The following is a 20,736-nucleotide window of genomic DNA, read 5'->3' as shown; positions in this document are numbered from 1 at the left end:
AGATTTGCGATTAACAAACTTGGCCCGGTGAAGTGTAAAGTGTTTTGCTAAATATACGAATTTTCATGATATTACAATAGGATGACTTTTAAAAGTAGTCAACCACACTGCTTGGATATGTAATCCTGTATCTGCTGCTCTTGGTGTGGTGCTTACTTGATTAATGGAGAGATGTTGTTAGTTTCTACTTAGTTCTCTGTGTTTTAACAGATCCCTTATCTTTATGTGTACTAGTTCTGTTTTTAGTAATTAGTTTAATCGATACTTGCACTTTACTTGAGAATGTGTCACAGTGCTCTGCGCCAGTACTCAGTGAAGGGCGCGATACAAAAACAAACTGTATTGTATTGTCAGGAAAGACTAGCAAGTGCAGCCCTGTGGGGCGTGGGGTTCAAAATCTGCATGGATGAGGTTCTGGTGTCACCGGTTGGCCTGTTCACGATAATGCATTTTATCTGTCCTATTTCTATCCATGTCTGTATTCAAAGATTCTTTCCACATACACAGAGGTACAGGGTACTAATATCTTTTACATGTGAGTATCAGGCCACCTTCTGGACCCTGAGCTGGACTACAGCCTCAAAACTCAGTGCTGTGACACTGTGCCCTCCTCTCCAATAAGACAGTAAACTGTACAGTATATGACATGGACAGCGCCGGCACTGATTTAAAGAATAACAGTGGAACTGGTAACATGATTGGAATTGACAAATACTTTCTTCCAGTGAAGAAGAAATCAAGAGAATGAGAACAAGAAAGTACTAAGAATGGATGCAGGAAATCAAATGTTGGGTTTAACCCCAGTTAGGCTGGAAAGGTTTTCACAAAATTGTTAACGGATGTGCCACTCTTAGCAATGGACCACCCAGTGACCATTTTTCTGGGGTTCAACCTCTGTAACTCTCTTTTAGTTTACATTAATCTGTTTTGCCATAACTGTGGTGGGTTGGCGCCCTGCCCAGGATTGGTTCCCTGCCTTGTGCCCTGTGTTGGCTGGGATTGGCTCCAGCAGACCCCTGTGACCCTGTGTTCGGATTCAGCAGGATGGATGGATGGATGGATGTTTTGCCATAATGGTGCAGTGGTTAGAACTACTGCTTCAAGAGCTGTAATCTGTTACTCTTTGCGCAAAGTCTGCATGTTCTCCTTGTGTTTGTGTAGGTTTTCCTCTCACATCCCCAAAGATGTACATATTAGATTAACGGTGATTCTAAATTGGGCCAGTGTGAGTTTATAAGTGGGCCCTGCAGTGAACTGCTGCTGTGGGGGGGTACATTCTGCCTCCATCTGACCCTGAAGTAGATTAAGTGGCTTTGAGAATGTTATACTAGATAGATGGATAAATTTAAAAGGCACTATATAATTAAAAGATAGATATGAAAGTCACTATATAATAGATAGATTTAAAACACACTATATAATTAATAGATAGATATGAAAGTTACTATTTAATAGATAGATAGATTTTAAAGCACTATATAATTAATAGATAGATATGAAAGTTACTATTTAATAGATAGATAGATTTTAAAGCACTATATAATTAATAGATAGATATGAAAGTTACTATATAATAGATAGATAGATTTTAAAGGCACTATATAATTAATAGATAGATATGAAAGTTACTATTTAATAGATATATTTAAAAGGCACTATATAATTAATAGATAGATATGAAAGTTACTATATAATAGATAGATAGATTTAAAAGGCACTATATAATTGATATGAAAGTTACTATATAATAGATTTAAAGGGCACTATATAATTAGATAGATATGAAAGTTACTATTTAATAGATAGATAGATTTTAAAGCACTATATAATTAATAGATAGATATGAAAGTTACTATATAATAGATAGATAGATTTTAAAGGCACTATATAATTAATAGATAGATATGAAAGTTACTATATAATAGATAGATAGATTTTAAAGGCACTATATAATTAATAGATAGATATGAAAGTTACTATATAATAGATAGATAGATTTTAAAGGCACTATATAATTAATAGATAGATATGAAAGTTACTATATAATAGATAGATAGATTTAAAAGGCACTATATAATTGATATGAAAGTTACTATATAATAGATTTAAAGGGCACTATATAATTAGATAGATATGAAAGTTACTATTTAATAGATAGATAGATTTTAAAGCACTATATAATTAATAGATAGATATGAAAGTTACTATATAATAGATAGATAGATTTTAAAGGCACTATATAATTAATAGATAGATATGAAAGTTACTATATAATAGATAGATAGATTTTAAAGGCACTATATAATTAATAGATAGATATGAAAGTTACTATATAATAGATAGATAGATTTAAAAGGCACTATATAATTGATATGAAAGTTACTATATAATAGATTTAAAGGGCACTATATAATTAGATAGATATGAAAGTTACTATATAATAGATAGATTTAAAAGGCACTATATAATTAATAGATAGATATGAAAGTTACTATATAATAGATAGATAGATTTAAAAGGCACTATATAATTGATATGAAAGTTACTATATAATAGATTGATAGATTTAAAAGGCACTATATAATTGATAGATATGAAAGTTACTATGTAATAGATTTAATGGGCACTATATAATTAGATATATATGAAAGTTACTATATAATAGATAGATTTAAAACGCACTATATAATTGATAGATATGAAATTTACTAAATAATAGATAGATTTAAAGGGCACTATATAATTGATAGATATGAAAGTTACTATATAATAGATAGATTTAAAAGGCACTATATAATTAATAATACTGTAATTATATATACAGTATATATAAAATCCAATGTTTGTCTTATCTGTCTGTCTGTCCGCTTTGCACGAGGGAACTACCTAACGGATTTAGATTGAGTTTTTCTTCTTTAATTTGCTAGAACATTCCGGTTGATTTTGCGACTTCTGTCATTGCGCTAAGTATTACAGTTCGTTTGTGGCACCAATTTATTTGCGCAAATCCAAGAGAGTGGCTGTGGGCCGAGGGGAGGAGGATGTGGGACCTTGAGAGTGGGAGCCGGGCATGGCCCTCCTCACTCAGGCGCCAGCCTCCGCGAGTCATTCTATCTCTCGCCACGTGTTGGAGTGCACCTCGCCTACACTTAGCTAGTGGTACCTGTTTGTTCAGTAGACATTATCATTTAGAGATTGTTAAGGAGTAACGTTTGATGTTTCTGAGAGAGAGATCAGAGCTACGTGTGTTTTAGATGGTAGCTGCTGATTGCCAGAGATATCACGGCCATGTGCTCTTCTCCCCACGTGGGGGCCGCTCTCCTGTCAGAGCTGAACATCATCAGATACAGTGGCAACTTTTGACATTGGAGCGTACCTACCTTCCGCTTGGCCAGAATTACATTTTTAAACATTTTTTTATTGGTGTCAGAGCGCAGGTTCAGGCATTGTACAGAGTTCCGGAGCAATTTTCAGGTTAAGAGCCCAGCAGGGTGGGATCCCTTTCTGGTATTATCCCTTCTGTAATAAACAGATAGATACGAAAGGCACTATATTACAGACAGATATAAAAAGGCATTATTTCATTACAAGATTTAAAATGCAGTATATAATTAATAGATAGGTAGTACTTTCTTTGTCCTAATGTGATTTTAATATAGCTAATATAGTGATCATTTCTAGTTAACTAACATCTAAAAGTGGAGGTGTTATTGTAACTATGCCACACATGCAAATCCACCTGGGAAAATCGTTATGCACATATAACTAAAATGTATTATTATTATGGCTATAATTATTATTATTATTAAATCTACCTGGATTTATATGTGTGTACAGAGGGTTTCGTGTACACCTACTATGAAGTAATTTAAGGAGCCCTGGGTGAGGCTTTGCTCCCAGGAGTTGTTTCTTGGTCCAAAGTGTACATAAAATGAATGGCAGTGAATATTTATATCTCATAATGGACTGTAGCCTGGTTTTTACATTTCCTTTAAGATACTTTTTTATTTCACGTGTAACCTTCAGGCAGTACTGAAACAATTGGCATGTAAACATAAAAATGTCAAAATGTATGAAAATACACCCCTGTGCTTTTTGTAATGTTAGCTGTGCACAGGCCCGTAAATCGCGCTGAGCAGTGAACTGCATTGGATCATGAAAGCAGTCAGTGAAAAAAATATCATGGACACTCCACGTACCACACATGGCTGAAAATGTAACTCTTTGTATTGCAGGTCACTTCCTGGGCAACAACACGGTGATTGATGTGCTACGAAGAGAAGGCTACGACGTGCAGCACACGCCCGCGGGGCAGCCCATTAACAGGTAATTTAAAACAAGGCTTGTGTGCCATTTGGGTGAAGAAAGCGGAGCAGCGCTTTGGAGGGTTCGGTTTCTCCCCTGGCTATTGGCTAATGATTCCTGTTGGCTGCCATCCTAGTAAAACAGAGGCTAAAAGACGGCACTCTGACGTCGGCCTGTTTGTTGATTTTCTCATTTCTGAAGCTGAACAGGTTTTTTTTATTTTTATTATTTTTTGGTCCCTTGTGTGGTTTTGCCCGATCTTACTGGAATCGCAGTGCTGGAAGGCACTCAATGGCTCCCTCGGGGTGAGTGTTATTTGAGGGGGCTAAGCTGCAACAAACAGACTCTAATTCCATTGGATCGACAGGAACTTTACACACTTCCCAATGAGCCCATTAGAATTATGCGTGTATTTTTATATTCTGTATTTACTTAACATTGCTTTTTTTTTTCCTAAGGAGCCCCAAGACTGTTTCTCAGTTCTTTAAAATAAGGCATTTTGCCCCATGATTTTAATAACTTAGCCGACACCCAGCGGTGTAAGAATAGGAATGGAAAACGGTGAGAAAGGAATTCAGAAATCATCCATCCATCCATTATCCAACCCGCTGAATCCAAACACAGGGGTCTGCTGGAGCCAATCCTAGCCAACATAGGACACAAGGCAGGAACCAATCCCGGGCAGGGTGCCAACCCACTGCAGGACACACACACACACCAAGCACACACTAAGGGCGGAGTGGTGGCTCTGAGGCTAGAGATCTGCATTGGCAATCGGAAGGTTGTCGGTTCGAATCCCGTCAATGCCAATAGGGACTCTGCTCTGTTGGGCCCTTAAGCAAGGCCCTTAACCTGCAATTGCTGAGCTCTTTGAGTAGTGAGAAAAGCGCTATATAAATGCAAAAAATTATTAAAAAATTATTATTATTAAGGTCAATTTAGAATCGTCAATCCACCCTAACCTGCATGTCTTTGGACTGTGGGAGGAAACCCACCCAGACACGGAGAGAACATGCAAACTCCACACAGGGAGGACCTGGGAAGCGAACCCAGGTCTCCTAACTGCGAGGCAGCAGCGCTACCCACTGCTCCACCGTGCCGCCCAATTCAGAAATCAAGAAGAAATAAATACTTCTTGAAAGACGAAGTTGTGAATAGGTGTTTTGGTGGAGACGACAGATAATGAGTCGAAAGATCTATCCCTAGAAAAAGCCACGGACAACTGACCGTGGCTGAAGACTGGTTGTTGTAGATTAACGCAAATCTTATTTGCCCACACCTGCCCATGAAATAGCCTTTGAGTCAATTGTCCAATTACTTTTGAGCCCCTGAAATGAAGGGATTGTGTTCACAAAATGCTTTAGTTGCCTCACATTTTTATGTAATCGTTTTGATCACCCCACTGAATTAAAGCTGAAAGTCTGCACTTCAACTGCATCGGAGTTGTTTGATTTAAAATTCATTGTGGTAATGTACAGAACCAAAATTAGAAAAGAGTTGTCTCTGTCCAAATATTTATGGACCTAACTGTACATACATTATATTGCACTTATCCCTTATCTAATGTTAACTTAGAATGAAGGTGCACTTGGTCAGATTGACCACTTAGCAGCATTCAGCACGGTGATGGCTGAAGGATAGAAACTGTTTCTCAGTCTATTTGTCTTAGTCTTTATGGATCTGAAACATCTGCCTGAAGGCAGGCGTTCAAACAATGCATGTCCTGGGTGTGATGGGTCCTGAAGAATTTTCTTGACGTTCCTGAGACAACAAGAACTATGTAGTTCTTCTAGTGAGGGGAGCTTAATGACCCTGTTGAGCTCTTTCTTCTGTGCTACTGGGCAGCTGGAGAACCACACACAGAGACAGTAGACCAGGATGTTCTCTACTGTGCAGCAGTAAAAGGACACCAGCCAGGGCCGGATTTATATGAAAAGAGGCCCTAGGCTATTCCACTTATGAGGCCCTTTCACCTTCCATTTTTAAGTTTGTAAATTACATGAGAGATAATAAAATACGTAATACACGTTAATCTTAACCAATACATTTTTATGTTTGTTTATTAGTCATATGCGTAGAATTTCTCCTTATTTTCGGTTCAGTGTTTTAGTGTTCACTGTTTGTAGAATAGTATAATTTTAATTTTGCTAACAATTTGAATGTAGGCCCCTCTTGATCTTGAGGCCCTAGGCTGAAGCCTAGTTAGCCTATAGGAAAATCCGGCCCTGGCACCAGCAGTTTCTCAGGGATGTTGTTCTTCCTGAGCACCCTCAGGACGTGGAGTCTCTTTTGGGCCTTCTTCACTACTTCAGCAGTGTGTGTTCCCCAGGTCAAGTCCTCCCTAATGGTGACTCCCAAGAAGTGGAAGTCTGAGTCCCTCTCCACACAGTCCCCATTGATGTTGAGTGGCTGGATGTTGTCTGCCTTCTTCCTGAAGTCCACGATGAGCTCCTTGGTCTTGGCTGTATTATGTCACCATTGCTGTTAACTTCTTGTCACCATACTAGGATTGTGTGGTATGTACCGAAAAACGATTTTTTTCAATCGGTATGGTACCAGGTGTTTGGTAATTTTGGTTCCTGAAGTAAGAGGCGGCTTTACAAGACTCTGTGCTCAGCACTTTGTTCTTCAATCTGCTTAAGAATCAATGGGAGACCCTCCTGACCACTCAAAAATTCAAAAGAGTTACTGTGGAATGAGGTATGGAAGGAAGGAGTGTGTCTGTGTGGCCCAAAAGGGGGATGGAGGAGTTGGATTATCTGTTGTTTGCTTTGGTGCCTTTTCCATACCGATGCCGAGGTCTGAAAGCTGGTAAGGATACGTGAAGTCAAAATTTCACTACCAACCCAATACCACACCCTGCTCTCAGATACTGTCATACTCAATCCCATTTAAAGTTTCATCCCACTGCTGACACCACCGTAATCAAAATCAGATTCACCCTCATCTCCCTCTTAAGGTTCAACTCCACTTCCTGAACTCTTGGCCACTCGGCAGACCTGACACCTAATCAGCTAAGCTAAATAGGAAGTTCTGTGGCCTTTTGAAGGACAATGCCATCATTTCACCATAGCAGGCTTGCATGTCGCACAATGTCATAGTATGTTAAAAGGTGTTCCTTTTCTTTAATAGAGTAAAAGCACTGTAACTTTAGAACTGAGGTCCCTCTAGGCAAATGCCAGTTAAATCTGGTCTTAATTATGATATTGCACTTATTGCTCTACAATGCATTGGGAACTGTACAACTCCTCAAATCAGGGTTCTGTTTTACATTCTGTGTAGCAGGGAGCCGCCCCTGAGTGCTGATCCACAATAAGCCAGCAGATTGTCGACGGATGTGCCACGTGCCCATGCCCGAGGTGCCACGTCTTATAGTAATTTGACTGTTTACCCCCAACCTTGAAAACTGTCAGTTCCAATTCTTCTGGTTTGGTGGTTGGGCACCACATTGAACTCCAACTTGTACTCAATTACTTCCACAACAGCCAGCATGGCACTCCCTTTATTTTAACTATTAGCTGCCTGACAGCACATAAGGCATCTGCTTGCCCGCTGCCTTCAGTGTTGTGGTCATTGACGTGATGCATTGACGCCCCTTGAGTTTACTTCAAAGCGCTGCATTACCTCAGACTTTTCTGTCAACGGGTCAAGTCATGAGGTAAAACCCAGAGATACAAAATACATGTGGAGGGCACTGGGTGGGGGTGAGGGGTTTACTCCAATATGACAAGACGCCATTTGCAACAAGCAATTTGAACATGAACTGGGGGTAATGGTCATTTTGAAAGCCTGGATTACAGGCTTCAAACTGGCCTTCTTTTGAGTTGTGTTTAGACTCTGCCATGTTTAGTCTGATCATGATAGTCCAAACATCAGCAGACATCTTGTGGCGTCCATTAAATCTGCATGGCAGGGAGACTGTTCTGTTGAGACTTCTATCCTTTTGCCTGCGTTACATTACATGACTTCTAGTGGGAGGGGATGCCAAACTTGACGGCTGTAGCTGTTGATCTCATCGCCTGAGGATGTCAGCTTCCCCAACTAGGAAGTGTAGGGGACAACACATTACATGTCTCAACCAGCATAGGTTTACATTTCCAAAGTATTACCAGCAAGTCCCTTTTCCTGACAGCCAATAATAAGCTACTTACGGAGCTGGTGCTGTACGAATGCTTTCCAGGTATGGAGAGTTTAGCCACAATCTCTGCTTTTTTTTTCTTTTTCCATTCTGTTTGGTACATTTTCAGAGAGACAAATCTCTCTTACATTTTTGATGCCTGAAACAACTGTGTTCTGTAGTCCTTGTTGCTGCGTTACATTCATTGTACTTCTAGCTGAGTGCTCAAAATTCGCACACTGAGTCTGTCCTTGTAACTTATGCCAGAATCATCCCAGTTTCATTTTGTCGGGACAAACTGCAGACTAGTTGGACCGAGTTGCTGGGGTGGTCACAATACACAACCAATGGTCATGGGATCATGCCGCTACTGCCTTCAGTTCATCAATATTATTATCTGAGTGCACTCAGAAAGGGTGTGAAGCCTCTAAAAATCCAGAATTGAGATGAAAGTTCAAAAATGTGATTGGCTGCATATAGTACAAGATGATCTGGCCACTCCCCTACCCATGTGATTGGCTGCATATAGTTCAAGATGATCTGGCCACTCCCCTTCACCCATATAATTGGATGCATGTAGTACAAGAGGATCTAGCCACTCCCCTACCCATGTGATTGGCTGTACATAGTGCAAGATGGTCTGGCCACTCCCCTACCCATGTGATTGGCTGCATATAGTTCAAGATGATCTGGCCACTCCCCTACACCCATATAATTGGATGCATGTAGTACAAGAGGATCTATCCACTCCCCTACCCATGTGATTGGCTGCATATAGTACAAGATGATCTGGCCACTCCCCTACCCATGTGGTTGGCTGCATATTGTTCAAGATGATCTGGCCACTCCCCTACCCATGTGATTGGCTGCATATAGTACAAGATGATCTGGCCACTCCCCAACACCCATATAATTGGATGCATGTAGTACAAGAGGATCTATCCACTCCCCTACCCATGTGATTGGCTGCATATAGTACAAGATGATCTGGCCACTCCCCTACCCATGTGATTGGCTGCATATAGTTCAAGATGATCTGGCCACTCCCCAACACCCATATAATTGGATGCATGTAGTACAAGAGGATCTATCCACTCCCCTACCCATGTGATTGGCTGCATATAGTACAAGATGATCTGGCCACTCCCCTACCCATGTGATTGGCTGCAAATTGTTCAAGATGATCTGGCCACTCCCCTACCCATGTGATTGGCTGCATATAGTACAAGATGATCTGGCCACTCCCCAACACCCATATAATTGGATGCATGTAGTACAAGAGGATCTATCCACTCCCCTACCCATGTGATTGGCTGCACATAGTACAAGATGATCTGGCCACTCCCCTACCCATGTGATTGGCTGCAAATTGTTCAAGATGATCTGGCCACTCCCCTACCCATGTGATTGGCTGCATATAGTACAAGATGATCTGGCCACTCCCCAACACCCATATAATTGGATGCATGTAGTACAAGAGGATCTATGCACTCCCCTACCCATGTGATTGGCTGCATATAGTACAAGATGATCTGGCCACTCCCCTACCCATGTGATTGGCTGCAAATTGTTCAAGATGATCTGGCCACTCCCCTACCCATGTGATTGGCTGCATATAGTACAAGATGATCTGGCCACTCCCCTACCCATGTGATTGGCTGCATATAGTTCAAGATGATCTGGCCACTCCCCTACACCCATATAATTGGATGCATGTAGTACAAGAGGATCTATCCACTCCCCTACCCATGTGATTGGCTGCATATTGTTCAAGATGATCTGGCCACTCCCCTACCCATGTGATTGGCTGCATATAGTACAAGATGATCTGGCCACTCCCCTACACCCATATAATTGGATGCATGTAGTACAAGAGGATCTATCCACTCCCCTACCCATGTGATTGGCTGAACATAGTGCAAGATGGTCTGGCCACTCCCCTACCCATGTGATTGGCTGCATATAGTTCAAGATGATCTGGCCACTCCCCTACACCCATATAATTGGATGCATGTAGTACAAGAGGATCTATCCACTCCCCTACCCATGTGATTGGCTGCATATTGTTCAAGATGATCTGGCCACTCCCCTACCCATGTGATTGGCTGCATATAGTACAAGATGATCTGGCCACTCCCCTACACCCATATAATTGGATGCATGTAGTACAAGAGGATCTATCCACTCCCCTACCCATGTGATTGGCTGCATATAGTACAAGATGATCTGGCCACTCCCCTACCCATGTGATTGGCTGCAAATTGTTCAAGATGATCTGGCCACTCCCCTACCCATGTGATTGGCTGCATATAGTACAAGATGATCTGGCCACTCCCCAACACCCATATAATTGGATGCATGTAGTACAAGAGGATCTATCCACTCCCCTACCCATGTGATTGGCTGCATATAGTACAAGATGATCTGGCCACTCCCCTACCCATGTGATTGGCTGCATATTGTGCAAGATGATCTGGCCACTCCCCTACCCATGTGATTGGCTGCATATAGTACAAGATGATCTGGCCACTCCCCAACACCCATATAATTGGATGCATGTAGTACAAGATGATCTGGCCACTCCCCAACACCCATATAATTGGATGCATGTAGTACAAGAGGATCTATCCACTCCCCTACCCATGTGATTGGCTGCATATTGTTCAAGATGATCTGGCCACTCCCCTACACCCATATAATTGGATGCATGTAGTACAAGAGGATCTATCCACTCCCCTACCCATGTGATTGGCTACATGTGGTACAAGAGAATCTGGCAACTCCCCTACCCATGTGACAGGGCCTTAAGTTATTTACTCTCATTTTCAAACCTGCTGAAATTAATTCAGGGGTGCAGGGCTAGGTGTATCTCACAGTGTCAAGGGTGGATTAAGACCCCCACAAGTCACTGGGCGACTTAGCTCTTTAACAGAGTGTTGGTCCTACATTTTAACAATGCAGCACACGCACACCGGGTTATTTAATGCACTTTTGATTTCGGCACATGGCTTGATCATTTCACAGCGTCATTACTTGCAAAGCAGGAAGCAACCCTGGATGGAATGCCAGGCCATTTGAAGGGCCCAGTTTTACACACACCCACACGCCAAAAAACGTGCATCCAGAGAAAACCCCACACAGACATGGGGAGAGTGTGCAGATTCCACACAGACAGTGTGATTTGAACCTAGGACATTAGATTTGTGAGGCAGCAGTGAGACTTGATTAAATCAGGACTACGTAATGATTTGCTTTACATACTTTTTTGTACTATTAGGAGATTTTCCTTTAGGTTTCTATTCAGAAATGAGACTCCAAAGAATTCTCAAGTAAGAAGTAACAGAGATGGCAAACTCACAGAAAACTATAGTACTGTATCTCCTATTCAATCATTCATTTACTCCGAACCTGCTTTTTCAATGTAGGCTATGAGAGAGCTGGAGCTTATCCTTGGATTACTGCATACTAGGCAGCAACCAACCCTGGATGGGACCATAACCCAGATAATGAAGTATAAGACTGGGCACCTTTTGTTAGGGAGCAAAGATATTCATTTTGTTAATACTATATTATAATTTTGTTAATATACTGTAGATTTTTTTTGTAAACACTAGGGTGCTGTACCCCCTGCTCGCTTCGCTCGCCCACCCCTGGGTTTGGTTATCCAGATATACAATTTAAAGAGATTTCATGGGAATTGTTACATATTCATTATTTTCACTTTTACTTTAAAACTTTTGTAAAAACAATATTTGGAATTAACGTTTCGTCAATATCACATTGAATGTTGATTCCGTGTTTGGACTTACATCGTGACAACGCAACTTATAGCTGCCTGTGAGTGAATATCTTTTCTTTCTCTCTAATAAATAGAATGACTTTCTCGAATGTTTGTCCATGCTCCTTCTTCATTGCTTTGTCATTGACGTGTCATCTTGAACGTATAAAATTATTGTTCTGATAAAATTTATAAGAGACGGGTTTGGTTATCCGGATATACAATTTGAAGAGATTGTTATTTTCATGGAAATTGTTACATACTCTTTAGATTCTATGTTGCATCGCTGCTCCGTGATCATAAATATACATCTGACCGAATTGTGGTTTCTTCGAAATTAAACTTGCCGTTGCTTTAATTGTTGTGGGACCACAGATTCTCATAGCGTGTGGTCCATTATTGTGTAAATCTGCGTTTTCAGCATTGATTGATGCAAACTCGAAAAGATTATTTTAGACTTGGATATTTTGTGGATTTCACTTTCACCAAACAGCAAATCTTTTAATTCTAATTTAATTAACGCGGATACGCCTCTTCATTGGGAGGCAACACTACTTTTCCCTGATGGCAACAGGAATTCGCCGATGTGCAAGTCTCTGACTTAAACTTTAAAGCCTTAAATGACATACTTCTGACATATCACTTATGTCCGTATATTCTATCTCTTTTTGCTGTTCCGTTATTTCACCGAGTAATAATTTCCATTTGTTTGTGTTAATGCAATGTTTTCTTTCTTTTTTTTGATACTTTCGAATTTTACTACTTTCATAATCTCTAACCTGCTCTGCATGTGTATCGCGCCATTTTTGAACGTCTTTATGAAGTCTTTTATTTCTGACCCCAATTGGACCTACCAGGTATTCAATTCCACTTGGTCTGGGCTGATTATTACTGTCCTTATTTTCAGAATTTGCACATAGCTGCTCTTTCTTCTTTGCTTAGTCGATGACGTGCCATCTAGAACGTATACATTTTTAAGAGCTGGGAGCACATGAAGTGTGTCTGGCAAAAGCATTCCAACAACTGAGAGGTTAGATGTCCGTGATCTTGTGTTAAATTGGTTGTAAGTAGGTTGTGACGTGCAAAAGTGCCTTTTCAATCTATCTATTATATAGTGACTTTCATATCTATTAATTATATAGTGCCTTTTAAATATATCTATTTTATAGTAACTTTCATATCTATAAATTATATAGTGCATTTTAAATCTAACTATTTTATAGTAACTTTCATATCTATCTATTAATTATACAGTGCCTTTTGAATCTATCTATCTATTATATAGTGACTTTCATATCTATTAATTATATAGTGCCTTTTAAATCTATGTATCTATTTTATAGTAACTTTCATATCTATCTATTAATTATATAGTGCCTTTTAAATATATCTATTAAATAGTAACTTTCATATCTATCTATTAATTATATAGTGCTTTGAAATCTATCTATCTATTAAATAGTAACTTTCATATCTATCTATTAATTATATAGTGCCATTTGAATCTATCTATCATTTTATAGTAACTTTCATATCTATTAATTATATAGTGCATTTTAAATCTAACTATTTTATAGTAACTTTCATATCTATCTATTAATTATATAGTGCCTTTTGAATCTATCTATCTATCTATCTATCTATCTATCTATCTATCTATCTATCTATTATATAGTGACTTTCATATCTATTAATTATATGGTGCCTTTTAAATCTATGTATCTATTTTATAGTAACTGTCATATCTATCTATTAATTATATAGTGCATTTTAAATCTAACTATTTTATAGTAACTGTCATATCTATCTATTAATTATATAGTGCCTTTTGAATCTATCTATCTATTATATAGTGACTTTCATATCTATCTATTAATTATATAGTGCTTTTTGAATCTATCTATCTATCTATCTATCTATCTATCTATCTATCTATCTATCTATCTATCTATCTATCTATCTATCTATCTATCTGTTGTATAGTGCCTTTCATATCTATCTATCTATCTATCTATCTATCTATCTATCTATCTATCTATCTATCTATCTATCTATCTATCTATCTATCTATCTATCTATCTATCTGTTGTATAGTGCCTTTCATATCTATCTATCTATCTATCTATCTATCTATCTATCTATCTATCTATCTATCTATCTATCTATCTATCTATCTATCTATCTATCTATCTATCTATCTATCTGTTATATAGTGCCTTTCACTCTATCTATCTATCTATCTATCTATCTATCTATCTATCTATCTATCTATCTATCTATCTATCTATCTATCTATCTATCTATCTATCTATCTATCTATCTATCTATCTATCTGTTGGCAACATGAAGTGTGTCTGGCAAAAGCCTTCCAACAACTGAGAGGTTAGATGTCCGTGATCTTGTGTTAAATTGGTTGTAAGTAGGTTGTGACGTGCAAAAGTGCCTTTTCAATCTATCTATTATATAGTGACTTTCATATCTATTAATTATATAGTGCCTTTTAAATATATCTATTTTATAGTAACTTTCATATCTATCTATGAATTATATAGTGCCTTTTAAATCTATCTATCTATTATATCGTGGCTTTCATATCGATCTATTAATTATATAGTGCCTTTTAAATTTATTTATTTATTTAGTATAACATTCTCAAAGCCAAGCCACTTAATCTACTTCAGGGTCAGATGGAGGCAGAATGTACCCCCCCACCCTCCCACAACACCAGTTCACTGCAGGGCCCACTCACAGGTCTCACAGGTCTTGCTTCCCAAGGTTGTAAAGTCCAGTCTCACGAGACGTCAGAGTGTCTTTCCGAGAAGATCACGTCTTGACCTAAGATTTTTTTATTATAATAGAGAGAAATGACTATTTGCTAAAGTAATCTACATACAGTATATTGTTTTTCTAAGTACTGATCTGTATCTGTCTCTTCTCTTATCCGTCACAGCCTCAGTGTCAACCCCTGACAGAACTAAAGTAATCCTTTATAGCAGGGTTGACCAGCTCTGATCCTGGAGAGCAATGGTGACCTACCGGTTTTTATTCAAACCATTTTTTTAAATTAGTGACTATTTTTGCTACTAATTAACTTTCATTTAATTTATTTGCTATTTAAAACTCAAGACTCTTTAAATCAGGGCTGAGAAACATCGGCCCTGAAGGGTCGCAGAGATTTTTGTTCCAACCCAACTGCTTCATGAGAAATCTTTCATTGCTGATGAAGCACTTATTGTTCAAGTGACATTTTGCTGCTTCATTTTGGTGGTCTTACTTGTTAAGATTTTGAACTCTCAATTGCTTATTTTAGTCATATAAAGAGCTGCATTCACTGTTTAACTGCCCCTTATTAGCAATAAGGAGCCAGCAGTTGTACGTCTAGCTTGCCTCCATTTCCACCCGTGTGTATTCGTCATTCACTATTTGGCTAAATGAAGTACTCGGAGGGAAACTGAAGAGAAAGTGAAGAACTGAAAATTGCTCATCTGTTTTAGGCATCAAATTACTTGGATGATACATGTATCATTAGAAAGGAAGAAACAATCTTTGATTTACAAATGAACTGCTATGGTAGAGTTCAAACACTAACAAGCCGTGAAATTAAATAAGATTTGTTAAGCAACTGGGTTGGAACAAAAACCTGCAGCTCTCCAGGATTGGAGTTGGCCACCCTTGCTTTATAGTGCGTGTATGGAACGGTAATTTAACACTGGGGGCTTTGCGGAGTACCGGGGCAACTTAACACGTGAGTGGGATGTGGAGACAAAAACAGGATTACCTGGAGAAATGCCCAAAAACACACACACAGGGAGAACAGGAAAACTCCATACGGATAGTGCTCAGGCCGGAATTCAAAATCCATTGACCGCAGATCTTTGAATCAGGAGCATTAAACATCACCCCCTTGACTAAATCTGAATGTTTTAAATCCTACTAATATATAATTTGCGTTACGTGAATTGTTTTAGTGCAGTTTGAGATTTTCTTGAAGTTTTTTTTTTTTTTTGAAATGCCAACTTAAACAGTCGCTTAAATAAAATAAAATAAAGCTTGCATGCCTACGGAGAATTCTAGCATCTGTTATCCATTCATTCACTTATTTTCAGAGCCCACTTATACCAGACCAGGGTCGGAGGGAAGCCAAAGCCTATCCTGGCAGTATAAGACAGGAACTAACTCTGGACTGGATGCCAGCCCACACATTCATGAACCCACCTATTCATACTGGGGCAATCTGGCATCACTGCTTAACATTACTTGCACATATTAGGGGTGTAGGGAGGAAACCCGAGGTGCCTAATCGACTGGCACACAGGGGGAACCTGCTAAAGCCACATAGACAACAACCAGTCTGCAAATACTGCCCGAGACCTTAGAGCTGTGAGGCAGCAGTGCTTACCAATGTGCCACCCTGCCCATATGTATATATTGCTGTATTTATTTATTAATTTTCTATTTTTTTACCATTCATTCATAGGGACTAGAGGACTGTATTTTTCTCTGACATCCCTAGGAATCCCTAGAATCATCTCAGCTGTCATAGTGGTCCCTTTCAAAGAGCGTATTTGGCCATTGCTACAAAACAGATTTGTTTCTTATTATGCTCTGTTCCTACAAAACATGCTCGGCAAATTTGGCACACCACATTTTATCGCTTAAACAAGCGTACGATTACATGCTCTTCCCCATCCAGTCAGCCTCAGGCTAGTATGGTTTTTTTTTTTTTTTTCATTTTCCAGACAGGATTTCAAATGGAAATCATTTTCCAAATAACAGCGCCTGTAGTTTCTGTAATTTCACCACAGACCTAAAACAGATGTCAAGTTATGCTCAGATTAAAAAAAATTAAAAATAAAAATGATATTTCCAAATTGAGATGCTCAGCCACAATTTTGTCTTGTTTTTTTTTTTGCTTCTTTTTTTTTACCAAAGATCAGCCTCATGCATTTTCTTTAAAATAATGCTTCTATAAATACAGATTTTTCCAACATGGCAGAATCTGCCCGTCTCTAATTTACGTTTTGCACACATTTGAATATGCAGGGCTAGAGCTGAGCCTCCTGCTGTGCGCAGCAGTAAAAGCCCAAATTGTACAGCAGGACAGAGCAGGTTTCATTACATCTATGAAGCTGTCAGTCAGGGAATCATATAGTGCCTTAAAGACATTCAGGTTAGATTAACTGGTGACCCCATATGAGTGAGTGTAGGTGTTGACTGGCATCTCTTCTGAATTAGGTTCCCACCCAGTGACCAGCTCTGGACAGTAATAAAATGGTATAAAAGGAATCAAAAAAGGGATTGTTAATTGACCTCTCTGGATTTTCTTCCAGTATTATGCTTTTCTTCCTAACAACACAGTAGATTTTATATTGTTCACCACCCTTGGGATCATATTGTTTGATTATAATGGTGTCTTTCAATAGCCTGGTTTCATTTTGTTTCTCCAAGATGAGCCTGTTACTCTAAACTCAACCAGTGTGACAGACTGGATGCATTAAGTAGAGGAGAATCTGGCCACTCCTACTCATGTGATTGACAAGATGAACTGACCACACCTCCACTCATGTGATTGGCAATATAAACTGGCCACTCTTCTACTCATGTGATTGGCAAGAGGAACTGGCCACGCCTCTATTCATGTGATTGACAAGAGGAACTCCTTTACTCATGTGATTGACTAGAGGACCTGGCCACTCCTACTCATGTGATTGACAATATGAACTGGCCACTCCTCTACTCATGTGATTGGCAAGAGGAACTGGCCACTCCTCTACTCATGTGATTGAAAAGAGGAACTCCTTTACTCATGTGATTTACTAGAGGACCTGGCCACTCCTACTCATGTGATTGACAATATGAACTGGCCACTCTTCTACTCATGTGATTGGCAAGAGGAACTGGCCACTCCTCTACTCATGTGATTGGCAAGAGGACCTGGGAACTCCTCTACTCATGTGATTAGTAAGAGGAACTGGCCACTCCTCTACTCATGTGATTGACAATATGAACTGGCCACTCCTCTACTCATGTGATTGGCAAGAGGACCTGGCCACTCCTACTCATGTGATTGACAATATGAACTGGCCACTCCTCTACTCATGTGATTGGCAAGAGGAACTGGCCACTCCTCTACTCATGTGATTGACAAGAGGACCTGGCCACTCCTCTACTCATGTGATTGACAAGAGGACCTGGTCACTCCCCTACCCGTTGTGAACAAGGAGTCCCAAAGCATGCAAGTCCCAAAAAGCACTTCTAATATTGCCACCATTTTTACAGTAAAACCCTGGCTAGATTTAAGGGCAAACACCATGTCTTCATAAAATACAAACTTTATTTTCACAAAATGCTCTGTTACTGAATAAAGCTCCAAAGGGCACATAGAAGTTTGCTAGCAAAGGCAAACCCGGGCAAACCAAATCCCAATACAGTGAAAAAAACAGAGCACAGTTTCAGAATATCCAGAAACCACAAAGCACAGAGGAAAATCACACTAAGTCACCAAAACCCCTAAGCGTATTTAAAATGAATCACCAGTAACTGTGGGAAACTTTCTGAATATGTAGGGACAAGGGCAGTTCCTGGGGGTTAATAGCAGGTGGCCCCCCTCTTGTGGGACCACCTACACAACACATGTAACACAACACCTGCAAAGAAAATACACCAGATAATTAATAAAAGGAACATCAACATAAATTAATGGCTCAGTGAACAACAAAAAGGACATAAAACAAGATTTTGAACCCCAGCCAGAGATGGAACCCTGGCTGAAATATAACACTACCCATGTGATTGGCGGCATGAGGTGTAAGAGGATCTGGCCACTCCCCTACTAATATGATTGGCTGCATGTAGGACAAGAGGACATGGCCATTTCCTTACCCATGTGATTGACAAGAGGACGTGGCTAACCAAAAGTTGAACTAATCAAAAACAACAGTAGAGTATTAAGGACAGGAGAGAATATGACACACAGAGAATATCCACAAATTTTGCTAAGAACATGGCTGCCACTGCCGACTTTAAAACCTGTCATGTGACCTCCTCCATAAACACGCCCCTAACAACTGAGAGTTGCATCTTGGGAATGGGGCTCACAAAATGATGAGGGTCATATACAAAACAAGATGGTGTTGTAGTATAAGGCCATAAATTTTTGCTTTCTTGCCTTCTTGTAGGAAGAACTGTTATTTCCATAAGCCTTGAATAAGCATACACTTTAAACAGTTTCTGGGAAACCCACAAAAATGTGAATGTGAAATGTGAATTTCCCCTTGGGATTAATAAAGTATCTATCTATCTATCTATCTATCTATCTATCTATCTATCTATCTATCTATCTATCTATCTATCTATCTATCTATCTATCTATCTAAAAATTTGATAAAAACTACAGATCATAACAACATGTAGATCTGGCCACTCCCCTAACCGCTTGATTGGTTGCATGTAGCCAAAGAGGGTCTAGTCACTCCCCTTCACATGTGATTGGTTTTTGTTTTTTTGTTCTTTATTTCGCCTTATACAATTTCTTGTATTAGGAATTTGTTAGTTTTCGCATACCCCTTGGGGTCAGAGCGCAGGATCAGCCATTGTACAACGCCCCTGTAGCACTTACGGGTTTAAGGTCTTGCTCAAGGGTACAGCAGAGTAGGATCTCTTTTGGCAGTGACGGGGATTTGAATCGGCAACCTTCTGGATACCAGCGCAGATCCTTAGCCTCAGAGCCACCACTCCGCCCCGTTGGTTGCATGTAGTAGAAGAAGATCTGACCTCTCCCCCACACCAAAATGATTGGCTGCATGTCGTAAAAGAGTATTGACCACTCCCCTACCCATGTGATTAGCTGTTTGAAGTACCCCAGCTACTCCCCAGTCCCAGTGATTGGCTGCCTAAAGTACAGAATTTTTTTGGCCACTCCCCCCACTTCAGTGTCTGATCTGAAGCACATCTGTATTGGTTACTTGATAGTGAAGTGCCCACCTACTCCCCAGTCCTTGTGATTGGTGGGCATGATCAGGCACAAGGCATGAACCAACAACCTTGGACTGACCACATGTCTATTGGAAGGTGCACCCAATGCACCAGAAGCCAAACTTGGGCAGAGCGCCAGTCTGTGGCAGGGCAGGGCACACTCAGTTACGAACTAAGTCTGAATATAATTAATTACAATGAATCTTACTTTTGTGAATTTGGGGTTTGAAAGGAAAACCGGAGTAGCCAGATGTGCAAACTCCACACAAACAATGACTGGGCTAGAATTTGAGCTCATTAACTAACCACTATGTCACCGTCATCCCTTATCAATGGAGTTACTCTGTCACAAATTCAGAAAGGATAGTTCTGCCCAGTGGGCTTGACAGCACAAGAGCTTCGCGCTCCGCTGCCTTGTGATCGACCGAGTTCACCCTTACCAGTAAATGACCTGGAAGTGCAGTAATTTGTTATCAGCTGTTGGCTGCCACAAGTTTCTTCACTCTTTGTCCCACTTAACCTCCCACTGGGATCAAAGGAGCTGGAAAAAGGGAAAACAAAA

General features: G+C 39.7%; 1 protein-coding gene across 1 annotated transcript in view; it reads left to right on the top strand.

Moving 5' to 3' along the window:
• The window catches only part of trabd2a (TraB domain containing 2A), a 218,681-nt gene that overhangs the window by 179,614 nt on the left and 18,331 nt on the right, over positions 1-20,736 (top strand). The window contains exon 5 of the mRNA XM_051929803.1: positions 4,236-4,326. Coding sequence (XP_051785763.1) covers positions 4,236-4,326 — 91 coding nt within the window. The remainder of the gene's footprint in view (positions 1-4,235; positions 4,327-20,736) is intronic.

Source organism: Erpetoichthys calabaricus, chromosome 7, assembly GCF_900747795.2.
Source record: "Erpetoichthys calabaricus chromosome 7, fErpCal1.3, whole genome shotgun sequence".
Classification (NCBI taxonomy): domain Eukaryota; kingdom Metazoa; phylum Chordata; class Cladistia; order Polypteriformes; family Polypteridae; genus Erpetoichthys; species Erpetoichthys calabaricus.
This window is presented reverse-complemented; position numbering and strand designations above follow the sequence as displayed.